The sequence below is a fragment of the Hyaena hyaena genome, unplaced genomic scaffold (assembly GCF_003009895.1).
Source record: "Hyaena hyaena isolate Hyena2069 unplaced genomic scaffold, ASM300989v1 scaffold_686, whole genome shotgun sequence".
Taxonomy (NCBI): Eukaryota; Metazoa; Chordata; class Mammalia; order Carnivora; family Hyaenidae; genus Hyaena; species Hyaena hyaena.
In genome coordinates this window covers 1,016,245-1,039,101 of record NW_024081319.1, presented here as the reverse complement: position 1 = coordinate 1,039,101, position 22,857 = coordinate 1,016,245, and the positions used below count along the sequence as shown (strand labels likewise).

Here is a 22,857-nt window from a genome sequence, read left to right as displayed (position 1 = left end):
CAAAAATAAATAAACATTAAAAATTTTTTAAATAAAAAAAAACTGGTATGAAAATAAACTTTTTTCAGGGCTTTCCTTTGTATTATATTGGTATACAATGACATTTATATAATCATATATTTGTGATTTATATAATTATATGTTGAAGGAAGTGGCATAAAAACAGGTGATATATAAATAATACTATCAACCTTTAACTGTTCATCTGAATTAAATGGAAAGAAGATATGGATCATGGAAATAGTGGAAATTCTTATTTGATATTTTCTGTTCCCAATATCCTATTGAGTTAACTTTACTAGCTACTTTAAAGCTAGCCTGCTGTTGGGGAAGAGAAAATTGCTAAAGGATAGTCCAAAAAATAGATTTTTAAAAAATAGATTAAACTAACATTTGTAGAATTCTTTACACTTCGTGAACAACTTTCACTTACATTCTCTGAAAAGCCTCTTCATAGTTATCTGCATGTTATAGGCATTGTGTAACTATTGCTATCACTAAACAGAGATTTAGAATTAGTGCTTTAAAGTAAACCACCAGGGGGCGCCTGGGTGGCTTAGTCGGTTGGGCGTCCGACTTTCGCTTAGGTCATGATCTCGCGGTTCGTGGGTTCGAGCCCCGCGTCGGGCTCTGTGCTGACTGCCAGCTCAGAGCCTGGAGCCTGTTTCAGTCTGTGACTCCCTCTCTCTCTGACCCTCCCCTGCTCACGCTGTCGCTCTCTCTCTCTCCTAGAAATAAATAAAAAATCTTAAAAAAAAAAATAAAGTAAACCACCAAATTACAAGTGGTTTTCATATTTCTTTCTATTAAGTATATTGTTTGGTCAGATTTCTGTGTATGTTATATTGTCTGACACTGTAGTTTACATGGACATTTAACAGAATCATTATACTGAAATTGATGCTTATAGGTGTGTATAGTGACGAGAGAGAAAGGACTAGATGCATACAGTTATGGGTGTTAACAAGTACCGATGTGAAGACATAGAAGTTATATTTTTCTTAGGGGATAGGTGGCGACAGAGATGAGAAACAGGGACTGTTTCTGGACGATGTACCTAAACATTTCCTTGTGCTCTTTTCTATTGCTGTTGAATTGGCCCTTTGACAGGTACTTATATATGTTTGAGTCTGTTTGCAAAAAAATGTAGGTAGCCACCCACGGTTGTCAAAACCAGCAGAGGGAGAGATACGTAAAGGGGCTGAGTGATATGGTTTGTTATAGAAAGTCAGTGGGGCACCTGGGTGGCTCAGTCGGTAAAGCATCCGACTTCGGCTCAAGTCATGATCTCGAAGTTTGTGGGTTTGAGCCCCGCGTCGGGCTCTGTGCTGACAGCTCGGAGCCTGGAACCTGCTTGGGATTCTGTGTCTCCCTTTCTATCTGCCCCTCCCCTACTTGCACTCTGTCTCTCTCTCTCAAAAATGAATAAATGTTAAAAAACAACAACAACAACAACAACAGAAAGTCGAGTAACTAGAATGCAAAGTGTATCCTAAGGGGTAGTGGAGGCAGGCCAGGATGTACGTGGTTTGCACAGATAGGCAGAGTCTGGGTCGTAAGGAAATGCGAATGCCAGGGGAGGGCGTTGAATACTCAGTGGTCTGCGCTCAAGCTGCAATAGGTGACGGAGGTCAGCCTTCTGTGACCTTCTCAAGGAGAAATCAAAAATAGGAAGAACCAGAAAAGGGGGTAAGCAGAGGCATGCAAGCAATATTTTTAAACAATCAGATACGATAGAAACATATATTAAGATGACCTTAGGATCTTTCTCACGTCTGTGTGGAAATCAGTAAATCTTCATTTTTAGAACTACAACAAATTATACCTCGTGATGCACAAGTATTTGAGCTGCTTGCAAGGACATATGCCTGTTTCCTCTTTTGTATATATAATAATTTTCTAGATATAATCTATAAATATATATAATATATAACAAGCTTTTAAGCAGTTCTTCAGGGCAATTGGGAAGAATATTTCCTGGGCTATAATCCTCAGTAACACCATGAATAAAAGCATTTACTAACCTAACTGAGGCTGGCTTTCTACAGTGGGGACTCAAGAAAAAGTGGAAGTGGATAACTACTTTTTTAAAAAATATTTTTATTTATTTCTAGGAGAGAGAGAGAGAGACAGCGTGAGCAGGGGAGGGTAAGAGAGAGAGAGGGAGACACAGACTCTGAAATAGGCTCCAGGCTCTGAGCTGGCAGTCAGCACAGAGCCCGACGCGGGGCTCGAACTCACGAACCGCGAGATCATGACCCAAGCGAAAGTCGGACGCTTAACCAACTAAGCCACCCAGGCGCCCCATAACTACTTTTTAAAAAGTCAAAATTTCTCTGTAGTTTAATGACACAGACAGTAAGACTTTACCTGCCAGGTTCATCTTTGTAAACCCAGAACACAAAAGAGTTCCAGGTACATAATAGTATTTGCTGAACAAACGAGTTCAAGTTGAAGGGGCCTCCACAGGGAAATTACACAAGATTTAAAAGCAATGAGGATTGTTTTCAGTCTTTGCGAGGCAATTTGACAATATACACCAAGACTCTTATAAATATCCCTACCATTTAAACTAATAAGTCTATTCATGGGACTCTATTCTAAAGTAGTAATCCTAAATGAAGAAAAGCTTTATGCATAAAGTTTATTACATTATTTCTTTTAATAGAGAAAAAAATGGAAACAATCAGGCTAACGGGAAGCAAGTTATTGTGTACATTCTATTTGTGGGGTGTTTAATAAGCGGTCATTAAAATTATGATTATAAAGACACTATAATACCAGAGGATAAAATTTATGTAATTATATTAAACTTAACCCCCTCCCCTTCCCCACCAAGATGCACAGTTGAAAACAGACCATGATTGGGGCGCCTGGGTGGCTTAGTCCGTTAAGCGTCCGACTTTCTGACGTTCGCTTAGGTCATGATCTCGCGGTTCGTGGGTTCGGGCCCCGCGTCGGGCTCTGTGCTGACTGCCAGCTCGGAGCCTGGAGCCTGTTTCAGTCTGTGACTCCCTCTCTCTCTGACCCTCCCCTGCTCACGCTGTCTCTCTCTCTCTCCTAGAAATAAATAAAACATTTAAAAAAATTAAAAAAAAGAAAACAGACCATGATTATAAATTATGGGGAGAGGAATCTCTATCAGATAACTTTGTCCGGAAGTAGCACTTTTCCTTTCTTTTTTCTCTATCATACTTTTGTGTTTATTTTTCTCATTTTTCACAATTACTTACTTTACTCAGCAAATATTTACTGAGCGCCTACTATGGGCCAGGTACTGCTCTAGGCACTGGGGAAAACAGCACCGAATAAAACAGATCCTGTGCACGTGGAACTCACACTGTAGCTGGAGGAGGCAGAAAATGAACAAGAACAATTAAGTGGCCTATTAAATGATTAGCGCTTGGCGAAAAATAAGGCGAAGAAAGAGAACAAAACGGACACTGCGTTTGCTTTTAGGCCCACGGAGGAAGAAACCCATCCCGGGGGGAGGACGAAGGGCCCAATTCAGAACCTGCGCAGCGGCGCCGGGCGACTCGGGGTTCAGCGTCCGAGGGGCTCAGCTCGGCAGCCCTGCGCTGACAGCTGGGAGCCTGGAGCTGCTTCGGACTGTGTCTCCCCCTCTCTCTGCCCCTGCCCTGCTCGCTCTCTGTCTCCGTCTCTCAAAAATGCATAAACACTAAAAAAACTCTTTTTACATTGTCCCGCCGGAAACAAACGGAGGTACCGCGCGGCAAGACCTCGGCAGGTGCAGCCGCCGGCCCAGCGGGCCCCGAGGGGAGGGGGGCGGGGCGGCCCCGAGGGGAGGGGGGCGGGGCGGGCCACCCGGATCACGTGACTCGAGGGGGCGGGAGGCGGGGAACTGAGAAAGCAGCGAATCTGCCTCCTCACTTTCCCTTCAGACGGGCGGGCGGAGCCGAAAACCAAACAAACTTCTTCCGTGCGATTGGGGGCGGGCCGGACGGGGGCGGGCCGAGCCTTCTGCGCCGGAGCTCTCCCCGGATTGGTTTTTCGGTTGCGGCAGCCTGTGGCAGAGCCGGCCGCGGTCGGGCTGAGACGCGGGGAGTAATGGCGACCTTTGTGAGCGAGCTGGAGGCGGCCAAGAAGAACTTGAGCGAGGCCCTCGGGGACAACGTGAAGCAGTAAGAGCCGTCCCGGCGCCGCGTCCGGGGCTCGGCGCCGCTGCTCCTCCGGCTCCGGGCCGCCGCCCCACCCCGGCGGCGCCTCCCGCCGCTCCGAGGCCTGTGCTGCCTCGCGTCGCGGGCGGCGGGGCCTCCGGTCTCCCGGGCGGGCGCCGGGTGCGGAGCCCGGACCCGCCCCGCTGGGGGGACGCGCGTCCCCGGCTCGCTGGCCTCGGGCGGGCGCCCAGGCCCGGGGCTCTCTGGCCGGGGAGGGGCGGGCGGGGCGCGTTCGGCGCCCGAGGGCCTCCGGAATGGTTGCAGGCCCCTGTCAGAGCTCGGGGCGCCCGAGGCCTGCCCGGGCCGAGCGGCCCGGAGCCCGACGCGCCCCGGCTGCCGTGGGCTCGGCGCGCGGGGACGCGACCCTGGAGGGCTTCCTGGAGGCGGAAGTTTATTGAGGCCGGGCGAGGCGTTTAAGAGCATAGAGAGCACTTTCGGAAGGCGCACAGACCCTCCGTTGTAGGGATGATCGCGGTGGCAGACCTTAATTGGACGCCTGTGTAGCACTCTGTGCTGTTTCTCCTCGTCCTCACATCAGGGAGCTGAGGTCGGTACGGTTATTCCCACTCGATAGATGAGAGCACTGAGATCTAGAGAGCCACCGCCCCTAGCGCCTGGTTCCGGGGGATGTGCGCGCAGCCAGGTTACAGCCCGGGGCCGAGTAAACCTTCAGGCCCGACGCCGAATGGCGGGATGCAAAATCGGAATTCAGCCAAAGCCGAAGCCAGATAGTCTCTGATATATAAGAACGAGTCGGAAAAGTTCAGAACATTGATCATTATAATTTTATTTTCCAAAAATATAAGCTGCAAATTTTAAGTGTTTAAGATCATAAAGCCTGTGTTGTCGCTGTTATATGGCTTCTGTGATATTCCACACGTTTGCTTACCCAGTAGGTGCTCATTTAAAGATCATGCTGCTGGAGAAACCTAGTATTTGGGGGACACTTCCTTGTCATCTTTTTCTTTATATTCTTTAGTATGACTAGATTGAAGTTACTTGGATCGTCCGTGAGTTTTGGATTTTTTCCTTCTTGTGGAGTTGACATTCTGCTTTTTTTTTTTTTTAATTTTTATATAGTTTATTTTTGAGACACACAGAGAGAGTCAGAGCATGAGTGGGGGAGGGGCAGAGAGAGAGGGAAACACAGAATCCAAAACGGGCTCCAGGCTCTGAGCCATCAGCACAGAGCCTGATGCGGGCCTCGAACGGATGAACCGAACCATGAGATCTGACCTGAACCGAAGCCGGACGCTTAACCGACTGAGCCACCCGGGAGCCCCGACATTCTGCGTTTTAATCCTAGCAAGATAGGCAGAATTCCTATGTAAGACTTCTTGAAACAGTCATGGCCTACACAGAATAAGTGAAAACAAAATATAATTCTTAAAGGTTATTTTATGAACATTAGTAAATCAAACTTCTACAAATGCTAGTATTAAAATTATTTGGCATAATTATTTAATTTTTTTAAAATGTTTATTCATTTTTTGAGAGACAGAGTACAAGCAGAGGTGGAGCAGAGAGAGAGAGGCACAGAATCGGAAGCAGGCTCCAGGCTATCAGTACAGAGCCTGATGCGGGGCTCGAACTCACAAACTGTGAGATCATGACCTGAGCTGAAGTCGGTTGCTCAACCAACTGAGCCACCCAGGTGCCCCTAATTTTTTGTGAACACTTTTTGGTTCCCAAAGATAAAGTGTTCTACTTAAAATTATGGGTTTTTAAATATTTTTTAATGTTAATTTATTTTTGAGAGCGAGCAAGAGAGAGAGACAGCGTGTGAACAGGGGAGGGGCAGAGAGAGAGGGAAACACAGAATTCAGAATCGGAAGCAGGCTCCAGGCTCTGAGCCGTCAGCACAGAGCCCGACGCGGTGCTGGAACCCACGAACCGTGGGATCATGACCTGAGCCGAAGTCGGACGCTTAACTGCTGAGCCCCCCCAGGCGCCCCCACCTAAAGTTAGGTCTTTTTTTTTTTTAATTTTTTTTTAATGTTTTATTTATTTCTAGGAGAGAGAGACAGAGACAGCGTGAGCAGGGGAGGGTCAGAGAGAGAGGGAGTCACAGACTGAAACAGGCTCCAGGCTCTGAGCTGACAGTCAGCACAGAGCCCGACGCGGGGCTCGAACCCACGAACCGCGAGATCATGACCTTAGCTTAAGTCGGACGCTTAACCGACTAAGCCACCCAGGCGCCCCTAAAGTTAGGTCTTAATAGTCACGTTTACTGTCAGTCAGTTTCTTTGCTTAATTAATTGAAAATTATTAGTTATTTTAATAGGTAAAATTAACGTTTTTCACCATTTATTGACTACAGAGTGTTACTTTTGTAATCGTGACTGCTGACATTTACATTTTCAAGCACAGTTGACTTTCGTTCTGTTACATCTAGGGTGCTTGCAAGATATCTGAAAGTGTTTCCATGCTGCAACAAATCTGAAAGACTGGCTTGTGTGTGTAAGGTACTGACGAGGTGTGATGGTGGCTTCCACGACCCCACAGTTACAACGCGGGTCTGCCCGGAATTTGAAGTCAGTATTCCCTTATTTGGTCTTTAAAGGCCCATGCTGGCTCTCACATGTTGGTCAAATACACACAGCAAAGCTCAATTGGATGCACCTGTAGTGTGAATCTTCACTAACACGTGATCAAGATACGCTTTTGCGCCATGAATAGTTAGTGGTGCACTGTTGGTCTGTCTGCCTTTGTTTTCCATTCTGTCATTATCTTTTTCTCCTGCTCCTTAAAAAGCGCCTCTTGGTTTAATACTCTGTAATGTTGCTCTCCAGTAATTTCTCGTATTTCTTCCATGAGTAGTTTGCTTTGGTTTATATATAACCTGACCAATTAGACGTGGTCCTTGGTGGGAGGCAACACAGAGAAAGTGCATAAGGACCCCAGATAAGAGTTGTGTTCAATTTGTCTAGGGTCCAAAGGGCTTTTATGTTAAGTTGCATGCCCACAGCAGCTTCTAGAAAGACATGGCCTTTGCTAGGGAACTTTGCATAGTACCCAAGAGAGTGTCCTGTTGAAATAGGTGTTGGAGTTTTTGGTGACTTGATCATGTGTGATTTAGTTTTCTGCATGTATCTCCAGTGCTTCCTAGTCTGACCCACTTAAACTTGCCACCTGTCATCCTCACCTTCACAGAGTTTTCAGTACTCTTGAGGAAAACAGACGTTTGTCCTGTGGCGAGTTAACACGGGCACCAGGATTGGGGAGCAGGTCTTCCAGATCTTGGAAAGGGTCCTGGCTCCTTGGGCTGGAAAGTTTGCCATTGGAGGAGATGGGTAGCATCATGTTGGCGGAACTTCCTGGTAGAGCCTTGTTTTACTTCTGGAATAAGTTCACACTCAAAGTAGGGAGGTATTTGCATCCTACTTGTAAAATAGCGGCACAGGGCTCTCAGATAATGAACTGTCTCATGTTACTATCTTCTGTTGCATAGAATGGGAGGGGAAAATACATTTTTCCTGTGGAGCCTTATTTCATTTCATAATAGTTCCTGTCCTTAAAGAAAAAAAAAAGCATTTAAGTATCCATTGTTGGGAAGTTGCTGGCAAGTTATTATTGACTAGGTGAGTGTGTGAATATCAGGTGAAAATGCCACGCTCTAGAACTAAACATCTTTTGCTGTTGAGTGAAATGGGTCTTGGGCAACTTTGACCCCATTAAAGCTATAGGTTTTCTCCTGGGGGAAGAAATGCATGCGAACCCAAAGCTTTGCATGCAGTTCCACGCACACACAGCCAGCTGCACGCACACACAGCCAGCTGCGTACAGAAGTGCGTACTAGGATGACCTGAAGCTAATCTGTGTGCAGCAGAGACCTGAGTGGGTATAATAAGGCAGTGAGAGCATTAGACCATCTCCTTTAGAAATCTTTTTTTCCCCTCCTCAGGAACTTAAATTAGCATTAGAAAGTAGCTGAGTGTGAATTGAAAGTGATTGTTAGACAGGTACTGAGTAACTTTTAATTGTTCCGTGAACAAAAAGCAGCTTCCTTAAGCACTGAATCAAGGGCTGTCGATGTGAAAAGTCATATTTTACTCCTATTTCTAATACTGTTGTTAAGGTATAAGGGATCAAGTCATTATTTTTTTTTCCTGCCAGTTAACTAGTGATTTTTATGACTAGTGGTTGGTTTTCACTTTAAAAACCACTATGTTTCTCGTATGCACAGTATTTTCATTGAGGTGAGGTATTTTAGAAACTCATTATTTCAGCCAGTTAGTTAGATTAAAACTTGAGTTCGCCTGAAAGGAAAGAGCTTATCAGGATCAGTATTAGTGACCACTTCCCAACCCATAAAACACACACAACCTTTTAAAATCTAAATCTTGTTTTTATTGGGGTGTGATTGACATATAACACTATATTGGTTTCAGGTATGCACCAGTGACTCAGTACATGTATATATTGCAAACTGATCATCACCGTAAATCTAGTTAACATCTGTCACGATAGATAAAAATTCTTATGAGAACTATATTTTCTTAGGAGAACTTTTAGGATCTAGTCTTATCAACTTCCACATATACAATACAGTGTTACTAGCTGAAGTTGATAATTGGAAAATTAGTGTATTTGAAATTAATGCTTACAAGTTAATACTTTTAATTATAATACTTCTAAAATGTGAATATTAAATGTAAGATTCTAGAGGATAGGTCATTTGGAAAGGCAACAGTGAGGAAGGAAAGGTACAGCTGTGGTTTTGGCTACTTGACTCGTGAGTCCAATTATGTGACAACCTGTCAGTCCCTTTTGGGGAAAAGCTTTTCTTCCTTTTAGTTCTGTTGGTATTCTTTTTTCCCCCCTTTTTTTCTTATTAAGTAGGCTCCATGCCCAACAGGGGCCTTGAACTCACAGCCCTGAGATCAAGAGTCACAGGCTTTACCGACCGAGCCAGGCAGCCTCTGTCAGTGTTCGGATTCCTAGGTGTATTAGTTTTCAAGGGCTGTGGTAACAGAATACCGCAGATGGGGTAGATTAAACAATAGAAATACGTTTTCTCATAGTTCTGGATGCTGGAAGTCCAGCATCAAGGAAGTCTGACAATACCCTTCAGCAGGGTTGTTCTGAGGCCTCTCCCTCTGGCTTATAGATGGCTACTGTTGTGTGTGTGTGTGTGTGGGCGCGCGCGCGTTTGTGTGTGTGTGTTGCAGTTCTTCTTGCTCGGGCACCCATCACATTGGCTTAGGGCCCACCCTGAAGAGGTCATTTTAATTTAATCACCTCTTTACCATTCTGGGTGCTGGGGGTCTAGGCCTTCAACATACGAGTTTGGGGGGAGATCATAACTGCCCGTGTAGTAGGGAATGCCAGGTTTCCTTCCCTGGGGTTTGGGGCAGGTACGGTGAACTTGGGAAGGAAGCAAAACCCTTGGTTCTTAATACTGCTTCTGCCTCTGCAGATACTGGGCTAACTTGAAGTTGTGGTTCAAGCAGAAGATCAGCAAAGAAGAGTTTGACCTTGAAGCTCATAGACTTCTCACGCAGGATAATGGTAAAATAATTATCTGGGGGAGTTATTTTACTGTTTTGAAGTTTTCCCAGATTTGCGATAAATCGCAGATCAATAATCGCCATAATAAATTGCAATAAATTTTGCAGTAAGTCTTTTCACTTAAAAAAATAAAATGGAGTTTTTAATGGTGTGTAAGATTGCTATAATAAGATGGATATTTAAAATAAAGTATAAAGAATGGCAGGGTAGGGGACATCCAGAGTCAAATAATGGTTTCCGTAGGTTGTAAATATTTTGTTTGACTTGTGACCATCTTCCCTTTTTCAGTCCATTCCCACAACGACTTCCTCCTGGCTATTCTTACGCGCTGTCAGATTCTGGTGTCTACACCAGGTAAGGGAGCGGAAGCACTTGATGCCAGTCAGCAGAGCCAGCGGAGCGCTAGGCTTTGCTGCCGTTACCAGCCCCATCCGTTGTTTGCAAACGCAATGTTCTTTGAACTGCTCACAGGAAAAAATTGATTATGTCGGTGCAGACTGTTTGGTGAAGCTGTGTAAAGCAGGCGCTCCGCCTGTGCTTTCGTTGACTTTTGGGCTTTCCTGTCCGCTCAGCTGGAGTCTAGATTACTTATGACTGACAAGTGAGCAAGAGGGTGGGCAGTCAGGGTGAAGACGCTCAAGGGCAGCTGGAATCAGACAGGGGGTTCCAGAAATATAGGGAAGGGGAGGTGGGGTTAGGTGGAGGGGAAACCACGGCATATGGTGAGAACCTGGACTTTCACTTGTTTTCTCAGGTAAGACGCTAATTGGCGGGAGGTTGGAGCTTCGGCATGGTGGGGGGTGGGGGGGGGCAGCTCAGGCCGTCACGTCAGCCTAAAGAGGTGTAAAGAGAAGCCGTGACCCCTTTACCCCAAATTGTTTGGCGTTTAAGCGGTACAGGTCACTTCTTTCATCCATCTTATTTTAATCAAGTAGTCAAAAATCAGGGATTAAATACATTAACAGTTGGCCTCACAATAAAACTGATCCTGAGCTGTTGTTAAAAACTTAGATTTATAGGTACCTCCTACTATCAAGTTGAATTTTTTTGTTCTTGTTTTTTTTTTTTTTTTTTAATATTTTTATTTATTTCTAGGAGAGAGAGAGACAGCATGAGCAGGGGAGGGTCAGAGAGAGAGGGAGTCACAGACTGACACAGGCTCCAGGCTCTGAGCTGGCAGTCAGCACAGAGCCCGACGCGGGGCTTGAACCCACGAACCGCGAGATCATGACCCAAGCGAAAGTCGGACGCTTAACCGACTAAGCCACCCAGGCGCCCCTTTTTGTTCTTGTTTTTAAAGGGCCTGTGGTCATTGTGACGATCACTGATTAAAAACCTCCCTCCCTCCCTTCCTTCCTTCCTAAGTTCAACCTAGTTGACATACAGTGTAGTGTTGGCTTCAGGAGTAGAACCCAGTGATTCATCTCTTAACATAGGACACCAGTGCTCATCCCAACAAGGGCCCTGCTTCATGCCCACCACCCACCTCGCCCATCCCTCCACTCACCCCCCTCCAGCAAACCTCAGTTTGTTCTCTGTATTTTAAAATATATTTTCTCTGTATTTATGGTTTGCCTTCCTCTCTGTTTTTATCTTTTTTTTCCTTCCCTTCCCCTATGTTCATCTGTTGTGAAAAACCCATCTTTATGTAGAAATAGCTCATACTTTCTGTCATTCCTTCTGCTAGCCTCTACTGTATGGTAAAGAATCCAGATATAGTCTCCTAAAGCCCAGGTCCTCCTCATGCAGAGAAGTTGTCATCGGTGTTGTGGAGTTTATAGGCGCCGCTTCCCAAACCCCGCGCTGCCCCTAACCGCACGTTGTCATACGTGCACGTGTGTCAGATTTCTGATGTTCTGTTTTCTTTAGATAGAAGTGGACTTCAACTAGTGAGATGGTAAAGAGGGCCCACTTTTTTGTATATAATTTAATTTGATCAGAACAGCCAACATTGTGAGGACTAGATCTTGCTTTTCACGTAGGTATATTCTCAAGTGCTCTGTGTGCAAAGGTAAGTGGGACCATTGGTTGTAAAAACCCTGATAAGGTCAAGAGACTTTGGTTCAAGTTTAGGTTTTGCCACTAGCTTAGGTACTGTAGTTAATTATTGGGTGTTCTTAGCTTTCACATTTATAAAATACGGTAATATCTGCCCTACAGATACGTATAAAAAAGCGGATGAAAGAACATGTAAAAAAAGTGCTCTTTAAAGTAAAAAATGCCAAACAAAAATGAAGTGGCATTAGTAAATGTAAGTGGCTGATTTTAACTAAATAAAGCCCTTGATATTCATGAATGTTTGTTATTGCTTATTGTTAAATAAATGAAGAAACATTTGGAATTTGAGAGACCATTTCTCTATCAAACATCCAAAATACATTTCCTCAAAATGAAATTAGTAGTTGCTGGCAACAAAGCGATGATTTCTATCAAACGTAAAATATAGAAATGTAGTTCTTTGTCCTTACAATACTTGGGGGCGGGCTTTCCGTTTTCCTGAGCTAGGCGGCAAAGGTGATTTTTGATATTATTTATTGAGTGACTGCAGTACAGCAGGCACTTTGCATTCTTTTCACAGCAACTCTTCAGGGCAGGCACTAGCCTCTTTATAGAGTAGCAGACAAATGTTAGAGAAGAGAAAACAAAATGAAAGAAAATCCCCACTTACCCGAGACCTTATCCAGCTAGTCCGTGGAAGCGTTGGACCCACACCTGAATCTGCCTGCCTTGGAAAGCCGTCCTTGTGGTCGGTCAGGCTGACTCACCACGCTTGGCCTCCATGCCTGGAACGTGTGGCCCCCCCCTCGGTGGCATCTCCCAGCATCCGCTAAGATTGGCTGGCCTCATCAGTCCGAGCTGGGTGTACCAAAGACATTCAACGTGGTGGACAGGAAGAGCTTGACTTCCCTAACTGGTTGTTTTGTTTTGTTTTGTTTTGTTGTAATTCCAGTGTAGTTAACATACAGTGTTCCGTTTCAGGGGTACGATATAGTGATTCAGCAATTCGGTACGTTACTCAGTGCTCATTGTGATTGGTGTCCAAACAGCTCTTTTTTAACTGATGACCTTGGAGTATTTTTTTTTCCACAGCTTTAAAAACTCATTCTTCAAAAAAACATCAAAATGGAAATAATTAATGTTTTGCTTAGGTGATGGGTTTTTTTTGTTTGTTTTTTGTTTGTTTTTTGTTTTTTTTTGTATAAAAACTTTTCGGGGTAGTTTTTTCAAGTGTACTGTAGCGACCTTGAATTATTTTGCTTGTTTTTCTGTACCACTAAACTGTATATACAGGTGCTCATGGTTAGAAATAATACAGAAGGTCTTACAGGGAAAAAAAGCTTCTTCCCACTCCTAACCTTGTTCTCAAAGACAACTACTTTGTCTTGTTCTTCTGGTGGGGCTTTGATAGCTCCTCATTGGAGCTTAAATCTCTTCCTGGGTTTACTGATTTTAGACATCCGTCTTCTGGTTTGTGTTTGTGCGATTTCCTCAGTTCTTTCAGCCTTTCTGCCCAACGCATTCTTTAGTTCAGCAATTTTTATACTATCTTCTTTTTTTATGGACACATGTCTTCTTCAGGCTTCTCTGAAGATACCAGTTAGAAATTACTTGAAGTCCTTCGTGTTGCCTGAATTATTTAATCTAGCCCTCTATTTTCTGCTTGTTTATCTGCGTCCTTCTTACTCTGTTACAGATTATCATCAGATGTCCGGTGATTCGTATTTAAGAATGAAGGACACAGTGTGTGGGGACCTTGTTTTAGAGTGAGCGGGCAGGGGGCCAGCTAAACGGGGGTCCCTCAGATGCCAGCATGCAGAGAGCTATGCTTCAGGGTGTCCACATCCGTATCAGCCACCATAGTAAATCCCAGAAATTCTGTTCAGTTTAACTAGAGGGGAGTCCTCCCTTCTCTTGTCCTCTCCCCCCATCAGCCCCCTGCCATTGTAAATGCCGCTCTGTGTAGGGGAGAGAGCAGGGGCCTGTGAACTGCCCTTGAACTCAGAAGGGCCCCGAGCTCGGCTTCGTGCTTGGCTGTGGTTGCCTTGAAATTCTAAATGTTTGTTCAAGAGACCCTGCATTTTTGTTGTATGCTGAGCCCGCTGCTAGTGGCGAGGGGGTAGGGTTTGTGTAGATGACTTTTGCATGTCGACCTTCCGTTGATGTTGTGTTGAGCTTTACTGATGCCTCCCTGGCTTCCGCTCACCTTCTCCAAATCCAGATCCATTGTGGATTTCCGCTGTGCAGGTTAACGTGTTTCCCCCTCATTGGCCTCGCCTGGGTTATGGCCTCCGTGTGTCTGCTTGTAAGTTAGCACCTCTGTAGCCCATTGTTGAAATTTGTTGAGATCTCCTCTTGCCTCAGTTTCCTTTTTATCTCTGTTGTGGATGTGTGCCGTTTACTTTCTGCCATTCCCTTTGTTAGCAGGGTCTTGGAGGAGAGGGGAGATACATTCATATGTTCAGTTCAGCATCTTGAACTAGAAAATTCTGTCCTACTTTGGTAATACTACTCATAATGCTACTAGTAAAGCAAACCAAACACCCAATCGACATTAATTTAAAATATGAAAAACAAATTTATCTTCCTAAGGGAATAATTTTGGTTACAGCTAGAAAAAAATGTGATTTGAGAGAATTCATAATCTTGCTTAGAGAAATAGAGAAAACCTGAATTTTAGCATTTATTATTTTCGTTACTTGAGCATCCCATACTTTTTTAGCCCAAAAATGAAACCAAGCTTAGCAGTTGACAACTGTGCCTGTTTTCTCTCACGGTTATTATTTTTCTGTCTCGCAGAGGGCGCTGGATCTTTACCCTGGACGGGAGGTTCTGCCGCTAAACCTGGAAAACCAAAGGGAAAGAAAAAGCTTTCTTCTGTTCGCCAGAAATTTGACGTAGGTGGTTCTTCTGTAGATCTTGGTAACAACTGGCTTAGGTGCTGGTGCGGTGGGACTGGCTTCAGTTTTCAAGTAAACCTTCAAATACTGGTGGGAGAGCAGAAAAAAAGGAGGGCATAATTTGGGGAGGAAAGGTGTAACTGTGTTTGAAGTTGACAAGAGGTTCAAAGAGTGTGAGACCCAGGTGTCGGAAGTTTTCGAATTCTCGTTTGTTACTGCATAAATATTAATACGTTTTCCTTAGTACCTGACAATGTCTTAGTGACTCGAAAAGTATGCCTGCACATTATTTCTCCTCTTAAATCTTTTTCTGGAATGTTTCTTGCATTGCAGACTTCTGTTCTGCGCATCCAGGAGGCCTGGGGACCTCTGGCAGCATCCCGGTGACGCCCAGCTGGGCCCTGAGCCTTTCGGGATCAGCAGAGAAGTCAGAAAGGCATTTGGCCATAAAAGTTGCAAACCTTTTAGAATAAATTGCTTATTCCTTTTGCAGTTTGGGGACAGTTTCCCAAAGCGTTCCTTTTCTAGGTTTGACTAGGTGTTGATAGCTTTATTGATGAACATCAACAAACATTTATTTCTACCTTTGCTCTGTGTTTTCTACCGATGGTACTCAGTATGGAGGGGTCAGTATCTCCAGAGAGGCAGACCTTGGTTTAAAAAGGGATATTTGATGTAGAATACAGTTTTATACATGGACAAGGGAAGAAGCAACCAATGTTTCTTTTGTAATACAGACTTCAAACAGGGACAGGCCGTTTTTTGCTATCAAATCTCATATGTTGGACTTAATTAAGCGGGAGCTACGAGGGGCCTCTCTCCCGCTGATGATGGAGAGTACAGACGGCTCTCCGAGTCCCCGGGGGAGGCAGGGCTTCAAGAGTGGAAAAAGTTTGAGAAAAACTATTTTAAATAAATAGAATGACTATGTCTAGCAAGATTCTGTGTTGAGAATTGTAAGTAGAAGATGAAAGCAAAATAGTTACAATATCTGGCGTTCTCTGGGATGGTCTATTCTTACGCCTGTTATGCTGGTTAGCTAGGCTTGTTAGAGCTTGAATGAAGTATTACTATATATATTTCTACCTTCCCAACCTGCTCTCCTAGAAGTCTTCTTTTTAAAAATTTTTTTTTTTTTTTTTTTTAATGTTTTATTTATTTCTAGGAGAGAGAGAGAGACAGCTTGAGCAGGGGAGGGTCAGAGAGAGAGGGAGTCACAGACTGAAACAGGCTCCAGGCTCTGAGCTGGCAGTTAGCACAGAGCCCGACGCGGGGCCCGAACCCACGAACCGCGAGATCATGACCTAAGCGAAAGTCGGACGCTTAACCGACTAAGCCACCCAGGCGCCCCTCTCCTAGAAGTCTTCTAAAAACGCTCTGAGTTGTTTGAAAACGGTTTTAGATCTTCTTTCCCCTAATTGTTATTTTTAGCACAGAGCCATATATTCTCTGATCACTAAGGGACTAATTGAGTAGAATACACTACTGTGCATACTCTTATTATTATTCCCTTTAATTCATGTCTTCATTGTTACCGTGTAAAGGGTATGAATCTGCGATTATTTGTACATGAGTCACTTCTTTTTTTCTTAACGCCTGTAGTCTTGTTTTGGTGGCATTCGTTTGTGGGATCTCAAGCCCGACACTTTGGTTACTTTTGTTTGCATCTTACTACACGCCCCCGTAGTGAGCAGTTTTGAAAAGTGTTCTCACCCATAGCATAGATTCCAGCCTCAAAACCCCCTCTCGGGAGCCCAGCAGTTTGTGGCCAAGGATCCGCAAGATGACGACGACTTGAAACTGTGTTCCCACACCATGGTGCTCCCCACGCGGGGTCAGCTCGAAGGGAGGATGATCGTGACTGCCTACGAGCACGGGCTGGACAATGTCACGGAGGAGGCTGTCTCTGCTGTGGTCTGTGCGGTGGAGGTGGGTTTGCTGGAGGCGGAAGCAGCCTTGCGTGCCAGATGTAACGGGCGTGCGCGTGCTGTTGAAAGCTGACACTGCGAGGAGAGACCCAAACCTTACCTGTCCCAGAGTTGTCGTCATTGAGATTGTTTTCTTTCTTCACCCTCTTTTTTCTTTTCTTTTCTTTCTTCTTCTTTTATTTTACTTTATTTTTTTAAGTAGGCTTCATGCCCAGTGTGGAGCCCAAAGCAGGGCTTGAACTCCTGACCCTCAGATCAAGACCTAAGCTGAGACCACAACTAGGACCCTTAATTGACTGAATCACCCAGGCGCCCCAAAATTGTTTTATTTTGAGGGGAGAAACACCTCAGCGTCCATGCAGCTGCCTTTAGTTAGCAGACTAAGCTTTGCAGAAAGGCCAATTAGGGTATAGTACTTCTGCTTGATTTAGTGTTTAATTTGTTAACAAAGGAACGGTTTTTCAGGGAAAAAAGTGGGACTGAGAATCCTAACGATAAAAATCACTTTTTTGCCGTGTCCCAGCATTTAAAGAGCATTAGGCTTGTGTCTAAACAGTGGGATTCTGGTCTCAGCCCACTCATTGATCCGTTCACTTTATTCATTTGGGTATTTGCCAAAATGTGCATCAGATTCTATAATACACAGATACGTCAGGTGATACTGGGTGATTCTTTGAGAACCTGGGGCCTCCATTTCCTCACATGTGCCTCAGAATAATCACTGTCGCGAAGTTACAAATGTCTAATGAATTCTGTGTGTGGAAATTGCACATTGTATCATGAAGGCCTGGATATGAGATCATTTTATTGGTAGAGTTGAAACACCTGGCCTGCTTCTGCCTCCTCTTACTGATGGTGGGCCGGGACCCGCTCTGTTTATTTCCATGTACACTTTCTGTCCCTCTCTTATTTACTTGGCTGTCATAAAGAGATAGCAAATACTTAATTTTTGGTTTATTTCCTATATATCTGTTGTGTATGTGGCTTTTGAGAGAGCCATCATTCTTATATGGCAGGATTCTAGTAGATGGGACATTTTGGCCAATAAGTCTTAGATCTTGAGACTTTTTGTCTTATTTTAAACCGGGTTTCTAGGTAGTTTGCCTCCTTTTTAAAATTTTATGTGTTTATTATGTACTTTTATTTACAACCATGTGAAAATCCTTTTTAAGAGAGGAGTCAAATTAGAAATAGAAATACCTTTGATAAATTTCACGTAGAGCAAGCTCTTATTAAATAGAACTAAATAGAAATAGCGCATCTCCCTCTCTGCTGTGCCCTCCCACCCTGTGTGCTTCTGTGGCCTTTTGGCGAACTTTCCCTTGGTTCCACGGCCTGCGAGCCTGTCTCACCACCGTCCGCTAAAGGTTAGGAGACATTTCTTGGCCAATGGAAGTTTTATGACTTGCTGTTCAACAGGAGCTCCTGTTATGTTTCTTTTCTCTGTTTGCACAGAATCACCTCAAAGATATATTGACATCGGTTGTGTCAAGAAGGAAAGCTTATCGCTTACGTGATGGTCATTTTAAATACGCCTTTGGTAGCAATGTCACCCCGCAGCCGTACCTGAGGAACAGTGTCGTGGCCTACAGCAGCTTGATAGAAAGGTACGTGCGGCTTCTGTGATCTTGCCTCCATCCCTTCTAGTTGGCTCCCTGCTGTGTGTGTGGCCGCTGTCACCTGATTGTGTTCCTGTAGGTCAGACGTGTGTTGGCACCTGCTGTGTGTGTGACCACTGTCACCTGATTGTGTTCCTGTAGGTCGGAGGTGCCTTTGAGAGCCACGCAGTTTTATTTTGAGTTGCATCCTTGCGTGATAACCGTTTGGTACTGTTCATCAGAAGCGAGGGTGCAGCGTTTGGCTGCCCCACACGGTGAAGCGAGTGCCCCCCACCCCCGCCCCACCCCTGCTGTCTGGTCCCAGCGGAGCGGTTCCCTGAGGCGCCGCGATCGCTGATCCGCCGGCTGCTGAGGGGCAGCACGGGCCTGCTGGTTCAGTGAAGCGTGGCCTGTGACTGGTGGCTCCGGGCCGGGGCCTTGACGGTGGGAGCAGGGGCGGGAGGTGTTGCTCCAGGTCCTTAGCGGCGTCGGTCTGTGGCTCCGCCGTGAGGGGGTGGCCTCTGCCGGGCGGCACACGTTGTCCTCGGCTCGCTCGTGTGCGGCCCGCCGCCCCCTCCCATGGAGGGCGCCCGGACTTCTGCCGCCCGCAGCCCCCGCGTTAGGAGACGACGTGGCTTCCCTTCTCCTCATCCACGCACTGTCTGCTTTGAACCTCCACCTTCTTTCTTCTCTCCCTGCAAATAATTCCGTCCTTGTTTCAAGCCTTTGGGAGAGAAAAGGCAGCGGTGTGATCTTTGTGGTAACCAAAGTGACTGAATTTCTTTGGGCGCTGGGTGTGTGCTCAGTCAGGGAGGCGACAGGAAGGCGCAGGCTCAGGGACCCAAGTGCGAGCGGCGGTAGTGCCGAGCCAACGAGAAGGGGAGGGAGGAGGTGGGAGAACTGACTAAGAGCTGGACTCGGCCAGGGGTGTGGGCACCACGTGGGAAGGGGCTGCACCAGGGCCTGCGTCATGGCCGAAGAACTTGGGGTGGCTTACAAGGCCCATTTTGAAGAGCGCTGACATTTTTTTTTTAACTTTATCTATGGGGGGGTGCGGTGTGAGCAGGGAAGGGGCAGAGAGAGAGGGAGGGAGAGAGACAGAATCCCCAGCGGGCTCCACACTGACAGCACAGAGCCTGAGCAGGGGCTTGAACTCACAAACCATGAGATGGTGACCTGAGCTGAGGCCGAGAACAGGTGCTGAACCGCCCGGCCCCGCCCCCACCCAGCACCGTGTCACGTCAGGCCCACCGTCTGTATTTAGATTGTCAGATGCGAGGATTCCCTTTCTCAGTCTCCGTCCCGCATCTGTGTGGGAGTATTTATTCTCATTTGTAAGTCATTCTTTTCTAGAAAAAAACGAAACCGAAAGAGTGGGGGGCTCCTTTCAGTGGGTGGGTGCCGGAAGCAGCATCTGTGACCCCATTGCCTGCCCAGGGCCGGTTCTGCGGTGCTCTTGGAGCCGGGTCACCTCCGGCTGCCCCTCGGGACGCTGCAGGCAGGACACACGGGTTCCGCCCGCCCGACTCCCCGCCGATACTATACCTGGGCCCTGTTTTGGGAAGTCGGCAAGATTTGGGTTTTCTCCATCCCCCGTTTTTGCCTGTCGCTCGCTGCTGCTGTGTCTTCTTGCATGTCATTTGCCGATCCCGTCGCCTCCGCTCACGTTCTTTTCCTCTCCCGAGTCCGTTTTCCAATTTCATTCTCCTGTAATTAAGGCCTAATGTTTCCCCCCGACCGGAAGCATTTCAAGGGCAGGAACAGTGTTGGCTCGGTATCCCGGGCTCAGTGAATACTTCATCGTTGTGGAGAGAGGAGTGGAAACTTAGTCGCTCTGTGTTTTGTCCCCAGCCTGACAGACGGGCTGCCTTGAAATATGGAAACGACAGGTTCCTCATGTATATACTGGCTAAACGAGGTTTCTACTTGGGCTGGTGATTACTTTTCAGTTATTTTTCCTAAGACGTGTCAAAGCCCACTCGTACTTTAGTGGTTCGGTTGTCGCCGATTGTTCGTCGTCAGCTGGTCGTTAGTTATTCCCTAGTTATCGGGAGCGTTTTGAAAATCCTTTGTTTTCAGTCCTCCAGCCTTTTCCGCTCCCTGTGCGGGTCACAACCCGGCATCGCACCCGCCCCCTGATGACGCCGAGCAGCAGGCCGCACTCCTGCTGGCATGCTCCGGGGACACTCTGCCTGCGTCTTTGCCTCCAGTCAACATGTATGACCTTTTTGAAGCTTTACAGGTAAAACTCCTGGCTCCTTAAGGTTTACCTGACTGTATGGATAGGCTCAGAGTTTCTTTCAGTTTGGAAAGGTCCTCGGTAGCTTTTCCTCTTCTTGGCTTTTTGGTTTTCAGTTATTGTTTTTTTTTTTTTAAGTTTATTTATTTTGAGAGAGAGAGAGACAGTGCATGCGAGCAAGTGGGGGAAGGGCAGAGAGAGAGAGAGAGAGAGAGAGAGAGAGAGAGAATCCCAAGCAGGCTCTGTGCTGTCAGCACAGAGCCCACCATGGGGCTCAAACCCACAGAACTGTGAGATCGTGACCTGAGCCGAAATCAGGAGCCGGACGCTTAGCTGACTGAGCCCCCCCCCCCCGCACCAGGTGCCCCTATAGTTTGTTATGAAAGCCATTAGCACGATGCTCATTTTTCAAGTCCGGGGCCCGGGCCTCCCTCCTCACTTCCCTCTCCCAGCCCCCACTCCCCCAGTGGGGGGAAAAAAAGGAAAACAAATCCTCTTTTTCCCTCTCCTGTTTCAGAAGCTTGTATTTCTGTTTTCTTGTTCCCTAGCTTGAGCTTCATCATGCTCTGGCTTATAGCTTCGAGGTGTGTGTGTGAGTGTTTTGTTGATACAAACCTTGCTTTTTAATTTTGTACGATGGAAAACCGAAGGGACTGAAGTGTAACTGGTGACGTGCTGACGTTTCACGGCAGGTACACAGAGAGGTCATCCCCACACACACCGTGTACGCTCTCAACATCGAAAGGGTCATCATGAAACTCTGGCACCCAAATCACGAGGAGCTGCAGCAAGACCGAGTCCACCGCCAGCGCCTCGCAGCCAAGGAGGGGCTTCTGCTCTGCTGAAATCGGGGCCGCTCGAGGGGATGGGAGCCTCCACAAATGCGTTGGTCATCGAGAATTGAATGTTTTTTGGGTCCACATTTCAAGACTGAAGTGTGAAGTGTAAATATAACCTTTCCTATGGAAACGTGGCACTGAGTACATTTTGTGTTGCTGCTGTGAAGCCGCCGATAACAAACCTGACTTTGACAGTGACCTGTATCTCTGTATGTCTGTGTGTGTTTCCGGTCTCGGGGGTGCAGACTGATAAAATCCCGGGCCTGGACGATGTTTTAGGCATCTGAGTCTTAGCATCCTGCGGTCCGATGCGAGGTAGATGACCCCTGAGAACAGAGAAGCTGTTAGAACGGGGTCCCCGTGGTCAGCGGGACGCCTGTATGGTCAGCGACAGATGCACATGCTCTGTGTCCGGCAAGCCTGACGTCTCGGCCTTTCTCCGGAAGAACCATGCCCTGACATTTTGGTTGAAATAAGCTACACAGTGTTAAAAACCAGATCCCTCCTTCAGCGACCAGTTTAATTTGTAACAGATTCAGGTAGCCCCTAAGCAAGCTCCATAGAAAATAGGACCTAGACATGCGGTGCTATTAGACAAAATAAAGTCCTTCCTGTGCATTAAAAGCCAAAATAAAAACCCTGGAATGTAATTAACCTTGTCAAGTTTCTTCTCAGAACTTAAGTTTCTTTTATAGTTAATGCGCCCAAAGACTTTTATGAGTAGGTTCGTTCACCTGTTGGTTATTCCTATAGAATATATTGTAAGAAGCCCACGTAAACATACTGGATTTACACGTAGAAATTCCCTTCTTCCTATGAACTGTCTGTTCCTGTCCTTTCAAATGATAAAGTGAACGTAATTTACATCTGGCAGTGTTACTAATAATAAAGTTTGGTTTTTTAGAGGTAACGCGTTTTACTAACGAGAGTGTTGGGGACGATATTAGAATGTACAGATGGGTTGTGGAGGCCTAAGTAATATATGTATAGATGTGTACACATGGCTCAATATTTGGATCTCTTTGATTTTGTACTGTAAATGTGACAAATAAACCTTTTGGGAGAAAACGTTCCTTTTCTGTATTAAACATAAGGTGGGGTACCTGGGGGCTCAGTCGGTTGGGTGTCCGACTTTGGCTCAGGTCATGATCTCACTGTTCGTGGGTTCGAGCCCCGCGTCAGGCTCTGTGCTGACAGCTCAGAGCCTGGAGCCTGTTTCAGATTCTGTGTCTCCCTCTCTCTCTGACCCTCCACTGCTTACGCTGTCTCTCTCTCTCTCTCTTTCTCTCTCAGAAATAAAACATTAAAAAAAATTTTTTTTTAAGTAAACATAAGGAACACAGCCTCCCATAGAAGTATGAAAAGCCCTGCTTTAGGACATCTTAGCAGATATTTAGAGGAATGTACCAGATGAGAAAGATTAAAAACCAGGTTCCAACTTAGGTATGTCATGGCTTGCTTTTTCTTTTTTTTTTTTTTAATTTATTTATTTTGAGAGAGAGCCAGGAGCAGGGGAGGGGCAGAGAGAGAGAGAATCCCAAGCAGGCTATGTACCGTCAGCGCAGAACCCGACACGGGACTTGAACCCACAAACCTTGAGATGGCGTCGTTTCTTTCCCTTTGGAATGTGTAGACCAAGACTCAGAAGAAAAATCAATAAACCGCT

At 45.9% G+C, this 22,857-nt stretch overlaps 1 protein-coding gene across 1 annotated transcript; it reads left to right on the top strand.

The window, feature by feature from the left end:
- Nucleotides 1–4,006: 4,006 nt before the first annotated feature.
- On the top strand, nucleotides 4,007–21,325 carry TADA1 (transcriptional adaptor 1). Its single transcript, XM_039217405.1, has 8 exons — nucleotides 4,007–4,142; nucleotides 9,598–9,689; nucleotides 9,978–10,043; nucleotides 14,487–14,584; nucleotides 16,307–16,516; nucleotides 17,971–18,122; nucleotides 20,193–20,355; nucleotides 21,045–21,325. Exons 1-8 carry the CDS (start codon nucleotides 4,069–4,071, stop codon nucleotides 21,195–21,197), a joined length of 1,008 nt encoding a protein of 335 aa, XP_039073336.1. The 5' UTR covers nucleotides 4,007–4,068; the 3' UTR covers nucleotides 21,198–21,325.
- The last annotated feature ends 1,532 nt before the right edge of the window (nucleotides 21,326–22,857 follow it).